Genomic DNA, 17,781 nt, shown 5'->3' with positions numbered 1-17,781 from the left:
TAAAACATAGCTGTAGCTAGGCCCGCTATAATTTATGCACCACATGCATAAAGAAAATATACTTTAATAACACAAATTTTGGAAATGAAGTGCATTAATCAAGTATTAATTTTATTAATTTAAGTATATTAATCAAATAGTTTCCCAGTGTTATCTAATTCAATCCTAGCAGTGCCTTTTATTCCAGTACAATTGTGTAGAGAAACAAAACACAATTTCCTAAATTAATCATCTTGAACCAAAGGGTGCAAATCTTCAGCTATAGAAATGAAAGAAGCAAATAGGATTTTGATGAAACCAATTTTCAGCTCTGAAGCCACTGGGATAGCTCTAGTGTTTAGACATTATTTTGACCATGCCCTTGGCTGTTTTAATGTTCCTTGCATATGATTCTGCAAAGAGAGAATTGAAAAGTTTTCTGTGGGGATTAAGGGTAAAGTTGTAGAAAAATGACCAGTTTGGTTAGATAGATATATCAGAATTCAGAGCTTCAATTCCTCTGCATTTATAGCTTAATTTATTATAGTTGAATTGCTAAATTTGGAATTGGATCTTCATTCTCTAATTCACTTATTGTAAAGAAAGAAATGGGATAATCCTGCCATAACTGGGTAAATCTTTCCTAAAGTTAATGACAAGATTCTCTCCACCTTTTTCTCTCTAATGCTCTAATTCATCCATATGAATTTCAGGCCATCACAGAACCCTACCTAACACATTTACCTTATTCCTCTGGTATTAAAAGCATTTATACAGAAAGGATATTACAAAGTACTATTGGAGTGAATTTATTAAAGTCACTACAGAAGTTGGACTATACTCAGTTTCTATTTTAAAACTTTGATTGATTTTGCATAGACAACTTCCTAGATTTGTATGCTGAAATACTTTTAGTTGTACTCCAGTTCTTAGCATGTGAATGAATATTCAACAAATCTTTTGAATCTGTGACTGAATTCTTTAAGCATTTACAGTCTTTATTTTTAATTAATAATGTCAGTAAGAAGTATTCTTGTGTTTATTCATTTGGGTGTAGTAAGAAATTTACACACAGTCCTGTTTACTCTTGTCTCTTATTTATGACCAATAGCCAGCAGTTCCAAGGGGTCAGGCTATCAGGTTAATTTTATAATCTGGGGCTGAGGAAAGAGGTTGCTCATGTTAAGCCAAATAAAAGTGTAATAGTTGAACCTATGATTTTAATGTCATCACCACAAGAATTTAGCTCTGCTGAGAGAAGAAAAAAATCAGTATTTGCCAGAACTTTCTTTGAATTGCTTATATAACTAGGCTATCTTTAGTCTTCAAGATCACTGGAAAGAAATAAAATATGAACAGTAATGATTTAGCGTCAGCCTGAGTCTTATAAAAGACTACGTAAATCTAATGCAGGGTCATTATCTAATTTTAAATTTGGGGATTAGATCTGGAAACTGAATCCAGATGTGGTAATTATCATCCTTCCTTTCCCTCCTCCTCTAACCAAATAAGACAGCCCATCTCCCTGAAGGTGTGAATCCTTACCTATAGGACTATAGCTACTCATAAATGAGCCCTAAAACAGTTTCAGGCTTAAATACAATTTTAGATTGTATATATATATATATATATATATATATATATATATATATATAAAGGAATATTACAACAGATATAAAGATATGGAATAGATCTCTTTGGGCTTTGCCAAGTGTCTATAGTGTCAAATATTTTTAATACATAAAATGTATATACTAATAAACTATCCAAGCCTCAAAATGAGTGAACACAATTGAAATCCTGATCCAAGTTTTGTTAGTCCATTAGGGTAGTAAATCTCTAAGCCCTAACTAAAGGTCAGAATTAAATTAACCCCTCAAGAAGTCATTTGAACAATTCAGTACATATAAAAGATTCCCAGATCCCAATGTACAATTCTTAAATCAAATCCATCAAAAGACACAACTAAAACCAAAGAAATGTGGTAACCAGTTGAATTCGTGTTGTTTTGTTACCTTCTAAAAAATGCGTAACCGTGAGTCTGATTAACAATTTCCTCATATTTCCATGTGGAATAAAAAGATGTTGGTCACTTGGTTCCTCTTTGGTCAAATCCTCACCGAAGGTTATAACTTTTAAATTCTAATATGGCACTGTGTTGGCTGGAAGGCCCTTGGAAGCAAGAAGAAACAAAATAAAGCAGCAAACTGATGTTGAGACAAAAGATTTTAGACAAAGTAGATTCTAATCCTTCTTCTTCATCAGACTTCATCAGATAGCTATCCAGGGCTTGTCCTCAATCATCAGGGAACTTCTGCCTTCCAATTTAGATGTATGCTGTTTTCTGGTTACTCTACAGAACAGATAATAATGGCGTTGAATTCATATTTTTAAACATTTACCTAAAGTGAAAGTGTTTCACTTTATCTCCCTAAAAGCAGGTGTTTTTTGTTTTTGGATTTTTTTTTCACAGTACTAGCTATTTACTTAAATCTTTCTAAGCATTCCGAAAAAATTATGATCTACATGGAAAATATTTTCAAATAAATTATACATTTTACATGTATGGTATAGAGAAAATATACACATAAAATGCTCTTAGAATCGGTCACAAATACTCTTCATTGTAATAACTATAACTATTTAGGTTCAAAAGGAGATAGTGATTCTTATGAATTAAAATGTTTTGAAATAATTTCCATTAACTATTATTCAAACATATCATTTTTTTTTATTTTTAGGGATTAAACAATGTTATTGCTATAGACTTTGATTACAGAGAAGAATTCATCTATTGGATTGATTCCAGCCGACCCAACGGCAGCCGCATAAATAGAATGTGTTTAAATGGAAGTGATATTAAGGTAACGAGATGTTAAAATGATGGGATTATTGAATATTTTATTAGGATAGCTAACTTGAATAGAAAATATTATTTGATGGTAATGATAAAACTCATAGAATATATTAGGTGGATTTGAATTTCACATTTGTACAGTGTTAGTTAATACATACTATAAATATGAAATATGAGGTTTTTTAATCTGTATGTTTCATTATAACACTATTACTCGCAATAAAATAAAAATCCAATTGGATAAATAAAATTTGAAACCTAATTCACAACCCTAGAAAATGTGAGGGATGCTTTCGGCTTGAGTGATTACTTCCTGACTTGCAATTGTGTTGACTTATGTAACAGGGAAAGTTGAGTCTGAGAATCTATAATTGAAAAAATTAATTACTTGACTCTAGATTGAAATTACAGCACTATTAAAATTAACCTCCTATAGATGGAAATAATTGAATGCATTTCTGTAAAATGAAAGTTCTTATTAGACAGTATCATAATTAAATACATGTCACATTCTAGATATGAACTCCTTGGCACCAATTTCTGTGTTATCTTGAGTTTTAGTGTATGTTCTGCTGAAATGAGCACTATGTTATCTTGAGTTTTAAAATAAAATTATTTAAAAATAAAATAATTTGTACTATATATACACAGTAAAATACATTATAAAGGCATTTAAGTTCAAAGACACAGAACCCACAATTTTTTTGTAGTCATCTATAATATCATACAGAAATTTTTAGTGGAACAATCAATTTTGAAAATATTAATACAAAAAATATTAATACAATCTTGAAATCTGTATATGCAATGACAAGAGAACCAGTGTGATTCTATTTATGTATAAATGATAGTTTATAAATGAAATATCAGTATAGGTTATAAAACAAAGAAGCATATAAAGTTTTCTTTTTAAATTTCTTGACTATTTATATAAAAACCGTAAAAAGTACCATTACCCAAACTTGATCATACTTTTATTACAAAAATTTAAATTTTTGGTTACCTTTATATATTTTTAAAATATTTTAATATTTTTAAAGGATTAATTATCTACCACCTTGCCACTGCTAACCCATTACTACCTTAAATCATGTCATAAAATAGGATCACAAAATGAATCATTTTTTTCTATTGAGATTACTAATTCACTGATTTCCATGTAAATTGTCAGCCAAGCCAATTTTTTAAAATTGGACTTTGGGAGAAAGAAGAAAAGATACCTTGCAATTCAATACAGTAGATTGATATCTTTATTTGCTGAAAATGTTGTCATATATATATATTTAATGTATGTTGTCATATACATATAATGTCTTCATTATTGATAACATTTAGAAAAAGATAACTATAAACTTTCACTATTTTTTTCTTGTCTCTAACTAAATAAGCATTGGCTTCTATACAGGCCCAAGTTTGTTTCTCTTTTCATATAATCTTCAAAGCACTGAGAACTCAGAAATAGCAGTCATTATAGACCAAGAACTTTTGGTTATTTTACACGCATCATATTTATATATACAAAGTTTATGTCCTTATTATAGTTGATATTGAAAAGGGTTAGGATCAAGTGCAACAGTTGTATGAATTTCACTTCCTTTAGTTAGGTTAAAACAATATATGTATTCTCATTTGTAATTTTTTTTCTCTTGTAGTAGATAATTAAGTCGGGCAAGAGCAGTTGGGAGAGTGGAGAATGCTATTGGAATCTCCTCCAAAACGTGCTAAAGATAAATAATATCAATGATTCTGTGTGTGTCTTTCTGTGTGATAGAATTTCTGCTCCCAATTTTCAGAAGACACGTAAACTATTAACCAAAACGTGATCAGGAACTTTGTAGCTGTCCAACAGCTTCTTATTTTGGTTTACTCCTTAAACCCATGTGTAATGTTTAGGCCTGATTACATATATGGTAATTTCTCGCATCTCAAACAAGTAAGTAATTTTATTAGGATAAATTCGTTCTATGTTTTAAGCTTATCTAAATTCCATTTCTAATGTTTAAATGGAATTTTATCATCTCTGCCAAAATCAAGAAGCAGTTGCTCAGTTCACTAGGCATTTACACTGTTAACTTTTAAAATTCTTATTTGTTAGGTAGTGCATAACACAGCTGTCCCCAATGCACTTGCTGTTGATTGGATTGGAAAAAACCTCTATTGGTCTGACACAGAAAAGAGGATCATTGAAGTATCCAAACTCAACGGCTTATACCCTACTATACTTGTTAGCAAAAGACTGAAGTTTCCCCGGGACCTGTCTTTGGATCCTCGAGCTGGGTTTGTAACAAATATTGATAATCTTAAATTAAATTTTGAAACTCTAGATTACATTCAATGTGGTAAATTCCATTCTGTAGGTTTTAACATGAAAACCAATATAAAGTGTGCTGTGTAGACATTCGTATTGGGAAGTCAAAAATAGAAAAATGACTATCACAGTGAAAAAAGAAAAACATTTGGAATGATGGGATTTTGCAGCGGTTATTTTTAAACACAACTTTTACTAGTTAATCTATAAATGAATTGGGAATGAATAAAATATACAGATTTCTCTAATTTTAATGCCTTTAAATCTTTGAGGAAAGGCAGCAATTCTAGTGGGTCACAAATGTGGATAATGTAATGCTTGTACCACTTTAGAGCAAGAGGAATAAGTAGTATCCATGGATAATAAATAAGAAGGTGCATTACCCATGCATTCAAAAGAGATAACACAGTGGAAATATTGAGAAAGATTCATATTGGAGCTGTGTTTCAGCTGCATTTCATTGCAAGTCATTATAGGGATTAAGGACAGCAGACTGGAGATTCCAGATGAGGAAAGAACACACATAGTAAGATGTCAGATTTTAGGTGTCGAAGTCAGGTGTGTGGCTGCCAAAGTTCTGTAGATTATGACCATTATCATTCACTTTTAATTATGTTGTTTTGGTAGAGAAGCTATGCCTGCTCCTCCCCTTCCTTCTCCTCCTCCTCCTCCTCCTCCTCCTCCTCCTCCTCCTCCTCCTCCTCCTCCTCCTCTTCTTCTTTCTCTTCCTCTTCCTCCTCCTCCTCCTTCTCTTCCTCGTCTCCTTCTTCTGCACTATAATTTAGAGTGATTACATACTCCAAAATGATCTCTATTAAAATTCAACCTACTCAACATGCTTGTTAAAATACCAGATTTAGGGAAATTTTGATTTTTAAAAATAGAACACATTCACAGTAACAAGTATTATGATAACTATAGTGCTCTAAATTTTCTGCTGTGTAAATTAATTTCACTTAATATGTTTCATGAAATCACTGCTTTTATCAGATCATATGCAACAATTAGGCTTTACTTCTTGCTAATATGTTGTATCTATGTTTTTTGGTCCCTTATGTTTATAATTGGTGCTGTGATCAAATCACTGTATATTTTATATCTTAATTTTAAACATTACTTTGGGTAAAAGCAGTACCTAATAGGAGAAGACTTGTGCTGTAAATACTCTTCTGTTTCCAAGGTAATGTGCATTTTTAACTTTTTGCTATATAATTATGTAACCATTTTGCTACCTTTTAAAGTATTTTCTTTACCATAGCAACAAAAGATTCAAGAGAGTGCCAATTCCATTTTAATTGAAATAGTCACAAGAGAATTTATTTTCAATGTTTCAGGAAATAATGGCCAAATGTACTAAGTTTGATGGTTATCATCATTCATTCATAAGAATGTGAATATTTTTATTCCTTCAGCATTTTATCAGAAGATAGTTATTTTAGTGTGTTCAAATCATTGTCCTTTTCTTCAAAACCAATATGACTGGCTTAGCTTCTCATTGTATACTCTTAGGGATGCTTCATATTAAACAAACAAATGGAACAGCCCAGGTGGCTCAGCAGTTTAGCGCCACCTTCAGCCCAGGGCATGATCCTGGAGACACATCATGCTCCCTGCATGGAGCCTGCTTCTCCCTCTGCCTGTGTCTCTGCCTGTGTGTGTGTGTGTGTGTGTGTGTCTCATGAATAAATAAATAATAATCTAAAAAATAAATAAAATAAATGTTACCTGTAGATCATAATAGTCTTGTGGAATTTGCTAGGTATAAAGCAAAACTGTGTCCTAGCCTAGTGAATACAGCCAAGCCTAGCTTTAGGTTTTAGTTCTCCTGGGTTATAGGTATTATTACCCTATAAACTGAAAGCAACATTAAGTTATCATTAATCTAAACCCATCCATCAAGTGTCAGTTAAAATAGTGAAGTACTAAATTATTGTAAATGTTATGAAATACTACCTTGATTTCAATTTTGGATAATATTTTATTATGATATAGATATGCCATATTATAACCAAAAAAAAAAAAACCAGATAAAAGTTGGAACTTTGTAAGAAACAATTAAAGCCACCTATTTTAGAGATAAAATTTGATGACACCTTTCTGTACATGCTGTTTTTCTTGTTTCCCAGGATGAGAATAAGGCAACTTGCATTTTGGTTTTTGAGATGAGCTTCAGGGTGAAAATTCCCTGTCTAAAATATCCTTCTTTAAAAATATCAACTTAAATTGTAAATTATGTAATGAAATACCCTTGAATCTTTCCAGATGAGATTAGCATTGTAGTGTACATATGTTTTGAATTTTCCAATCCTACTGACCCCTGTTTCTGTGAGGAGTGTGATTTCTGTCCTGATATTTAGTAAGAGGATAAGGAAAGTTTTGTTTAAAGGAGGAGAAAGATCAACTGGACTAATGTAATGAAACAACTGAACTTTTAGGAGGTAACTTGGAGGTACTTTCTATCTTTTAATAATAGTACACTGATTGCCATATCAATTTCATATGGTGGTTACTAAGAATGGTAAAGAAGATACAAGTAAGCAGATTGATCATCATCCTAGGTGTAACATTTAATTCAACTGAAATTTAATTATCTGAATCATTCAGTTATCTGGTTAAGTTTGGGAATTACTGTTCTAGTTTATTATAAGTTTTGGGTAACTAATATTATTGACATCAGTATTTATAAAAGTTGTCATTCATGCAGAGTATATATATATATATGCATTTTATTTTATTTTTTTTAAGATTTTATTTATTTATTCATGAGAGACAGAGAGAGAGAGAGAGAGAGAGAGAGGCAGAAACACAGGCAGAGGGAGAAGCAGGCTCCATGAAGGGAACCCAATGTGGGACTCAATTCCAGGTCTCCACGATCAGGCCCTGGGCTGAAGGCGGTGCTAAAGCCACCTTCACGCTGAGCCACCTGGGCTGCCCTATATATGCATTTTAATATAGAATAGAAAATATAATGTTAAAGCCAGACTGAGCATAATTTTTCTTTTTGGATTAATATGTTATTTCAGGTAATTGCATAACAAAAGACCATTATAACAGACAATAAAGTGAATGTGTGCTATGATTAGCTAACAGAAAATGAATCTACTCATTCATTTATTCAACTTTTATTTCTTTAGTATTTACTACCTATCTGGCACTGTTCTAGGTAGGAGCATAAAAATAAAAGGCACAGTCCTATCTCTAGGTATTTCACAGTTCAGTGGGTAGACAAAGAAGTAAATAATTATGATACAAAGCAGTAACTTACAAATATAGGGAAAAAAAGAAAATAGAAAATGTTTCTATCTCAACTAGAATCAGAGTCAGCTTCCTGGACAAGACTGGTAGTGTAAGAATTAGCCAGGTCTTGTAGTACACTTCAGAGCAGGAGGTATTTCAAGCAAAAAGAACAAGCTGCCTGGGAAAGTAAAGACACATAGAAGAAGATGACATAGGGAATTAGAAGAACTCATGATCGGAACAATTTAAGTATGCATAACTATGGAACTTTGATGCCAGTCCACTTCATGGAGCAAAAAAGACCTAGGAATAAAAATACAACACAACAATAACAATGACAAAACAAACCTTGTAAGACTTCTGGCTCAGGCAAACAGGTAAATAGAGGAAGGTCTCCCTAGATATGAGGGATCAGGAGAGGGGCATAGATAAGAAGGGGAGATGATCAGTTTATAAACCTCTTGGGATTGGAGTTCTCATGTAATAATAATGACAAAGAAGATAACTGCTTCTCTAGATTCTATGAATTTGAAAACTGTCTGAATTTTATCACTTTAGTTATTCTACTGTTTCCTCAGAGTCTGGGAGAAAAATATTATTATTTTTACTATTATCCTAAAGTACAGATAAGAACATCCAGCCTCAAAATGGCCAAGTGATTTTCTCAAGATCATTTCGGTAGTACGATATTAAATTGGGGATTCAACCCAATTTTCAAGCTTTAGTCCCATGCTTTTCCCATTATAGCACATTAGAATCTGTAGTAACAAAATTATCTTAGATCATGAGCACGCTTTTCAAGAGCCATACAGACAGGGATAAGAAAACGAACATAAGAAGACAAAACTATATTTTCTTCCACTTTAATAATTAGACATTTTATAAAATTTAAACTGTAGATATGAGTTTTTTGGAAATAAATAAAAGTGTTATAACCAGACCTTATTATTAAGGATATTTTTGTCTGGATTCTTTTTCTAATAGTTTGCTAATAATAACACAAAAGAATAATACTGGGTGCTATTTTGAATTTTAAATATATTTTAATGAAAATATATTGAAGGACTCATATTTAACTCAGTCTATGTATCCCTTACTGCCAACCTGAATAATGATAATGCAAATAAATTTGGAAAAGATGCATTTCGTATTTCTGTATCTTCCCTTATGCCGTTCTTTCTTCCTAGGGTGCTCTTCTGATTTTCCTCTAGTTGGAATAACTTCCCATTTTTCCAAACACAGCAGAAAATATCATTTCCTCTGTGAAACATTCCCCAATTGTGCCTAAGAAGTCCCCACATATTGAACACATACCATTACATGACTTTTTATATTTTATTTTTAATTATTTTGAAAACCAAAATTGACATAAAACATTTTATTAGTTGCAGGTGTACATATGACTATTATTGGTGTAAATGTCTATCTCTCCATCTTAGAAAGTGAGCACTTTTAGCAAAAAGACCATGGCTTAAAAAAAAAAAAAAAAGGCCATGGCTTGATCACTGGCTCCGTCAAACACAAATATCATTAAATTCTCTGCAGAAGGAAATAATAAATGGGCAACTGCATGTACACAGCAAATAGGGTTATAGCTACAGGGACATTGTACCTGCATCATTGCCCAAACCAATACATCAGTATGTAAATAACCTGCATGTTTCAAGGATAAAAGTCATAAGGGAACTTTTGTTGTGAGGGAATGAAAGGCATACCAGGAATGAAAGCTCAGTTTTTTATTTCTTTGGGGAAACATTTTATTAAAATAAACAATCACATAAAAAAAATCCTCCCTCTACCAACTTTAAACCTATATTCCCATATTTAGTCAAAAACAATAGGAAATGAATAACAGAAATTAATTTACAACTCAAAATCAAAATAATTGCAGTTGAAAGCAATGTCTCTGAGTATATTCCCTGAATTCAGAAAAAAAGAGCACAATAAAAACTGAGAGCACACTTCTATTTTAATTTTTTAAAGAAATATAGTATATTATATTAAACTATAAAAGATATCCTCAGGAACCACAGAAGCCTGTTATTGTTACAGTAAACATTGTTTTCTATGTTGACACTTGTTATAACTTACGGAATAGATATTATTTGGGACTGAGGTTTTTCAGATGTGATCTTAGGTAAACATTATATATTATATGGATGAAATTTGGAACTCTCCTTTTGACATTTGCACAGACGTTTTCATTTGTCAGCTTTAATTATTTACAGCAAATCTGTACTTAAGTAGTTTTTAAGAAGTTGAATTTCAGATGTTAAAGTTACCAGAATATCTGGAATAGACTTATTGAAAAACTTGAAAAAAGTTATGGTAACAGGGCTTAAGTATGGAAAAGGAAATGAAATTCAGCCATCAGAAGATAGCTACCTATGAGGAGAGAAATTCTGTGTCTATGAAGATTCATTCACACCTGAAAAGAGTTAAACTATAGTTTTCTTCAATGCGATAGAGTATTTTCATAATATTCTTTTGGTTGATGAGTACTTAAATAGACAAATCATGTAATAACACACAAAACCCAGACAAATTATATAGTACTATAGATAGTATCCAGATGCAACAGGTCACCTATCAGGTGGATATTACTAAACCAATATATATATATAGAGAGAGGGTGTACAGACATATATGAAATATATATTACATATCTAGTACAGATAAAAATAAAAGCTAATATTTGGTAAACTATTATTCCATGTTTCTCAGTCTTATAAATTTGCTCCTATATTCTGTTATTTAATCCTCATGGTGATCTTATGAGGAACTATTATTATTCTTTTCAACATGTGAATAAATGCAGGCTCAAGAAGGCTAATTAAACTGTCCAGATTCACACAGCTAGTAATAGGTGGACCTGAAATTTGAACCCGATTAATCTGTTTCTAGAACATGTTTCCTTAAGAGTCTACATAATGCTGCTTAGAGAAAAAGATAATCTATAAATCTAGAGACCTGAGCCTGTTTCAACTGTATCACTATCATAATAGGCTATGACAACACACATAATCTTGTATGGTCTCAGTTTATCAGTAAAATAAGGGTCTTCAGCTACATGATCCTGTTACAGCATTAAAATCTTTAATTAAGTTATATTTTGTTCTAAAATCGGAAGGAGATAAGGATTCTTCTATCTTTATAATGTAGCTATGAAGATAAAATTTATGTTCAAAGAACTATTAGTAAGCACAATATTTCTTTCATGCTTTCTTCCATCTTGGTAAAATTATTATTCCCTCTTTTGTGCCTCCATAGTAAAGTAGTTTTATCATGATACTTTTTTTTAATTTGTTTTACATCCATCTCTATTGTATTCACGGAGAGATCTTTAAAGGCAAAAATCATATCTGTTTACCTCCGTGTTCCCAGTTCTAAGAAGTATCTGGTACATAATATGGCCTTTGAAAATTATTGTTTCAAAATATGGTACTCAATTGACTTAAGAATGGCTCTAGGGATTCTTAGAGTTGTTAACACCAGCTGAGTTAATCAAGGTAGGTTCTCTGATTATGAGGCCTGAGAATCTACATCATTAGTCGTTTGTTCACGATATATGTTCACAATATATGAATTGTTCAGATACACATGCTGTAAATAAAAGTAATTCTGTAGACCAGAAAGAACTAAAGCACAGTTTCCCAAAGTGTGTTCCCTGTGAACTGCCCTAGGAAAATAAATGCTATCACTTAAGACTATGTGATAAGAAAGGGATACCATACCTCCCTCTGAGAGAAGCACCACGTTGTATTAAAGCATCCTAAAAGTTCTCACAATAAAAAGAAATGATGCTTACTTTGTTAAAGTATTTCTCAAACATGTTCAATATTGAATTCTATCTTGAAAAATGTGATCAAGGAAGAATTTGTGGAGAACGGAGGGGTAACGTGAATTATGTCTATATGAAAAAGTCTGTGTAAGTGAAGAGGAATGATCTCTTCCAGTGATTTCATGAAAGCACAAAATGAAAATTTCGGACTGTAAATACTCCAACTAGAGCTGAACTGACACACATTTCAATGGTAAAGAGTGATTGAGAGAAGTATGTTGTGCTTTTTTTTAAAGAGAGCTGAAATGCCAGTGACAGGATTTTGGGCTGGGAACTCTTTCACAAACTTTCTGAGAATGATGTAACAGATGTCAAACTCCATGAAGTATGGAGTCCTGTTCTTGGTATCTTGGTTCAAGATGGTAATAAGACTAGCCAAAAAGAGAGAGAGAAAAAAAGAGAAGGTCCAAGTTACAGAAAATAAAAATTTTAAACTGTTAATAACGGAGGTCAGACCATTTGTAATTCATAATTTACTTAATGACTCCCTAAAAACATTATTATTCACATCTAATAATTTGTAATACTTTATTGATAGCATTTTATGGAGAAAACTTTATTATTTATTTATTTATTTATTATTTATTTAATATTTTACCTTTAGGATGTTTAAATTACAAGTGCAAGCACATATAAGGTAAATAGCTAAATAGAAATATGAATACTGCCTCTAATTAAGCCAAATTGAACATGTTCTTTGTAATGGTAGAGAATGTTACTGAAATACTGCTTTAATTTTTTCGTTGTTTGCATTCAGTTCTCAAAAACAGCATGGCTGTATGGAAGCCCAAATATATTTGGTCATATCTAACATGTGTGAGAGAAACTGGTGTATATACATATTATCTATTAGGGGAAAAAATTGCTGTTAGTGTTCCAAGATTCAGAGTCAGTTAGGCAAGAAAGAATGTTCTGATTTCAATGAGATAAACTATCTTTGCATTTTTACTTCTTTCTGATTCAGTTTCTTCATCTATATTTTATCTAGCCATTATCTCTAGTATAGACAGCAAGGTGCACCTCCATAAATTTGCTAGAAAAGAATGGATTGTGTGTTTTCCTAGCTGTATTTTGCTGACATATGTTTGCTTTCAAAATAATAATATAATAATCCAAGATTTAAATAATAAAATAATTCAAAATATAAAGAAACAGTATATTTAATCAATTTCTAGAAGGCTTGGTTTCTATTATTATCTTGTGATTTGAGATTTTCAAATTTGTTCAGAACTAACATAGATATACATAAGCACTAGATAGCAATCCCAATATTGCTCTATTCAAACTTGACTGTGGTTATTCCCAGACTCAAATTTGCTTTTAAATTCTCATTCAGAGCTCTCTTTGAATCTCTGCCCACAAATGTCTACGTTTTGTTTATATATACCAGATATATATTTCTTATTTTTAAATACGATGCTTAATTATGATTTTAATGATATTTTTCCAAGTAAAGAACTTTTAAAATTATCTTTATAATCCACCATCTTCTGCCTTTTTGTTATCATTTTTGGGGATCCAATTATCAGTATGAGAATGTATAAGGAAAATTTTTCTTTAAGGAACATTTTGATTTTAAACTAAGTATACCAGTTATAAACCATACAGAATAATCTTCACACCATATTATTTTAATTACACATCTTCCAATTTTGAAGAATTAATTGCCAATGATTCTATACTTACTCAAAAGAAAACAATGGATCTGGGGAAAATAATTAGCTTAATAAGTTTTGGTTTTAGTGTTAGAATGTGAAAAAGATATTAAGTATCCTCTAACTCAAATCTTGAGTTATGTAGAGAAGAAACATATTCAACAAGATAAAGTGACTTTTTCTACTTGAGAAAAAAAAATTAATGGTTTAATTAAATAGAAATTTCTCAGTAATTTGTCACTTACACATTATTTACATTTTACTGAGGTGCAATATTTATATTTAACTCAGTCTTAGTTCAATATAATTTTCTTCCCTTTATTATTTTTTAACTGCTGTCTGAAATGCCTTACTCTAGAACTTCCAATAACATAATTGAAATCAGCACTATCTAATAGAACTTTCTGAGGTCATGGAAGTGGTCTATATCCATGCTGTTGAATATGGTAGCCACCTGACCTATGTTGTTTTTCTTTTTTAAAAAATATTTTATTTATTTGTTTATTCATGAGACACACAGAGAAAGAGAGGTAGAGGGAGAAGCAAGCTCCATGCAGGGAGCCTGATGTGGGCTCCATCTCAGGACTCAGGGATCACGCCCTGAGCTGAAGGCAGATGCGCAACCACTGAGCCACCCAGGTGTCCTGGGAGACATATGGTTATTGAGTACTTGGAATGTGGCTAGTGTGACTGAGGAACAATCTAGTTCATTTAATTTTATATGATTCTAATCTATTTAAATGTTGATAATCACAAGGCTACCACATTGAATAATGCAGATTCAGGCAAATATAATGTACTCTCCCATGAATCATTTTGAACTTTTCATTGATAATGAACTAAAAAGAAGAAAAAAACTACATCTGGATAGTATTATTCCTCCAACATTGCAGATGCAACTTGAAGGCTAACCTCTGTTATTTTTACACATCTGTGATTTGTTAACACTTGAGAAATATCATATGATATATAATATATATAGGCTTATGTGCTAAAGGAAAGATATTTAAAGTTATATGGATATTTCAATGGACTCTATGTTTAATGAAAATCATAAGAAAAGCTTGCATTAAAATATACTTCTTAGAAGTTACAATTCAAAGAGATACCAAGACTTAATTTGGGAATAGCTGAGTTAATAAGTGAAATATTGTGTGATGTTTTACTCTCTGAGTGTCTGTAAACAAAATGGCTATTGATTTTCTTTCCTAGGTATTTGTATTGGATTGACTGCTGTGAGTACCCTCACATTGGCCGTGTTGGAATGGATGGAACCAATCAGAGTGTTGTCATAGAAACCAAGATTTCTAGACCTATGGCATTAACAATAGATTATGTCAACCATAGACTCTACTGGGCTGATGAAAATCACATTGAATTTAGCAACATGGATGGATCTCAGAGACACAAAGGTTGGTCCAGTAGCACAAATGACTCAGTACTTTAACAGTACATAAATTATTTGTTTAGAAAATAAGTACACACTTCAAAAAAAAAAAAAGAAAATATATACACAATTATATGTATTCATTATAATTTATCTTAAATACATTTTACAATTCAAGATTACACTACTATACTCCTTTATAACAATATTGATAAATAAGAATTAGGTGTATTTATTCAGAACTGCTGTGATCATGTATAAAAATCATTTTGACAATATTTTCTCTAATTGTATGTTTCTGCATACTTTTTATAGTAAATGAACAATGTTCTTCTTTTTTAATATACACATACATCGTAACTGAATTGAAACAGGTTATTTGCTTATACACATAAGGTTATTATCCTTCTGGTAGGGCTTGGTGTTTTAAAAATACTAAGTACAATTCTTTAAAGACAGTAAGGTAATCATATTTAAAAGTTATCGATTATACTGTACATATGATTAAATTTATTGTTATCTAATCAACAGTGGCCACAAAACTTAACATGGAAAACAGCTTTCAAATTACAGTAACGTTCAGGAAATCATTTGAATATCAACAAATGTAAAATTCTACAGATACATTTTTTTTCTATTTTTCATTACTGAGTAGATTATAAAACTGTAAATATAAAGGAAGAGAATGAAGCAATTGGATATGAGGAAAGTGACACTAGGATTAGGGATGAGGGGGAAGGAAGTCTTTGAGGAGATGGGATGAGGGATTTCGAAAGAGCATTGGAGAAGGACATGCGGAAGGAGAAAGGGTGCATCCAGAGATGACAGGATGCAACAGAAACCACAAATGATTCCCCTGTACACTCAAAATATTTTAGATGTGTAAAGATGAGATTTTTCCCAGAATGAAGATAAATGCTCTTTTTTTAATTGATCTTTATTGACCTAATGTCACCTTTGTTATTAGGTGTTTTTATCTTCAAACAGTAAGAGCACAATTTTCACGGAGAGGTCCCAGAGGAAGCCCACATAATAGCCTGGTTCAACTTCTCAAGCTGCTTTCTTCTCTGACAGCAAGCTTAGAACAAAACCCTGGGGAAGAGGGCAAGGGGGTAGATGGTAGGAGAGGATTATTGATAATCTCATTGTCAGGCGAGGCCATGTAAAAGTGTGCCAGTGTGGAGTCTTGAAAAGCATGAAGCCACTGAATATATAAATAAGTAAATAAACAAGAGATAAAAGTCACTGAAGTCACACATTTAATGATTTTTGCCAATGTCCCTCTCAGTAATATTTAAACAAATATATCATTCTAACTAAAAATGCTGGCGAAAGCTTTTAGAGGTGCTTTTTTAGGGGCAACAACATTGAGATATCACAAGTGCAGTTGGATGAGTCACTTATTTAGGTGTTGGCAATCCAATTATAGAGATAAAGAAACTCATCAGGATGCAATTTGAGTGAAGAATTATTTAAAGATGACTTTAGGATTTTAATTACAGCAAAAGTAATGTTGACAAATCAAAACCACACTTAGCATTCAGCAGTTATATCTTCTCTGAAGAATCAATAATGAAATGTTCTGCAACATTCTTAGATGATATAATTGAAAGTTTTATTGTGGCAATCAGTATTTTCCCCATGTAACTATGAACCATCTATTTTCAGCATCTCTATAAAGTGCTAGGTGGTTGTGAATGCCTTACTTTCTGCTAAAAATTTCCACTGTACAATAAAATTTAAATCATTTTTGTTAGATAAATGAATGTTAAAAATTTATTACAACATCAAATATTTGCCTAATTTCACTCAAGACTTTCAGTTTGAACACAAATTGCAGTTAAAAATGTTGTCTATTAGAAATTACTGTCTCCTTCCCCTATTCGTTAGTTAGAAATTATGTCAGATATGTGGGTGACTAATGCTTTGAAAACTTTGACAAAATTAAATGCATATAAGTGAAGTGTCTTGCAATCATGTTACTGGTGGTAACTTTGGGTAGAGCCACATATGTAACGGAGAAATAGCACTAAATTTATGAGAGTAAAATGCTTGCCTGAGAGATACCCAGGTATGATGTTGTTAACATTTTAAAATTTGATTTTGAAAATACTTGGGGGCTCAAGGGGGTAGCAAAAGAAACGGAAAGAGCTGCTGCAATCAGAAGTATTTTTTTCCCTTGAAGACTTTCTCAGAAAGACTAATGAAAAATTCATTAAGTGTCTTATCAGGCATCTGCCAATATCTGAATGGAAGCCAACAATTACCTAGTAGTCACTAATGAGCTACTAATTGTAGGTGGCCAAAATTATGCCAACTCCACAGCCAATGAGAAAAGAGCCATTCATTTCCCATGTATGTGAAGAGGAGTAGTGTTTTTTACCCCTAACACTTTCCCCCTAAAGACATAAAGAACGCTGTGGTCTCTTAATTATGTATGTGGAGGTGGAAATTGAGACTTTGACGTTAATAATAACTTTTGTGTTTGTTTGGTCACTGATCTCTTTTTCTGTTAAC

The 17,781-nt window shown here is 31.8% G+C and overlaps 1 protein-coding gene across 1 annotated transcript in view; it reads left to right on the top strand.

Annotated features, from left to right (window-relative positions):
- Positions 1-17,781, top strand: part of LRP1B (LDL receptor related protein 1B) — a 1,815,754-nt gene that overhangs the window by 1,591,616 nt on the left and 206,357 nt on the right. Inside the window, exons 58-60 of the mRNA XM_041739937.1 lie at positions 2,721-2,843; positions 4,932-5,113; positions 15,090-15,289. Coding sequence (XP_041595871.1) covers positions 2,721-2,843; positions 4,932-5,113; positions 15,090-15,289 — 505 coding nt within the window. The remainder of the gene's footprint in view (positions 1-2,720; positions 2,844-4,931; positions 5,114-15,089; positions 15,290-17,781) is intronic.

The sequence above is a fragment of the Vulpes lagopus genome, chromosome 24, assembly GCF_018345385.1.
Source record: "Vulpes lagopus strain Blue_001 chromosome 24, ASM1834538v1, whole genome shotgun sequence".
NCBI lineage: Eukaryota > Metazoa > Chordata > Mammalia > Carnivora > Canidae > Vulpes > Vulpes lagopus.
This window is presented reverse-complemented; position numbering and strand designations above follow the sequence as displayed.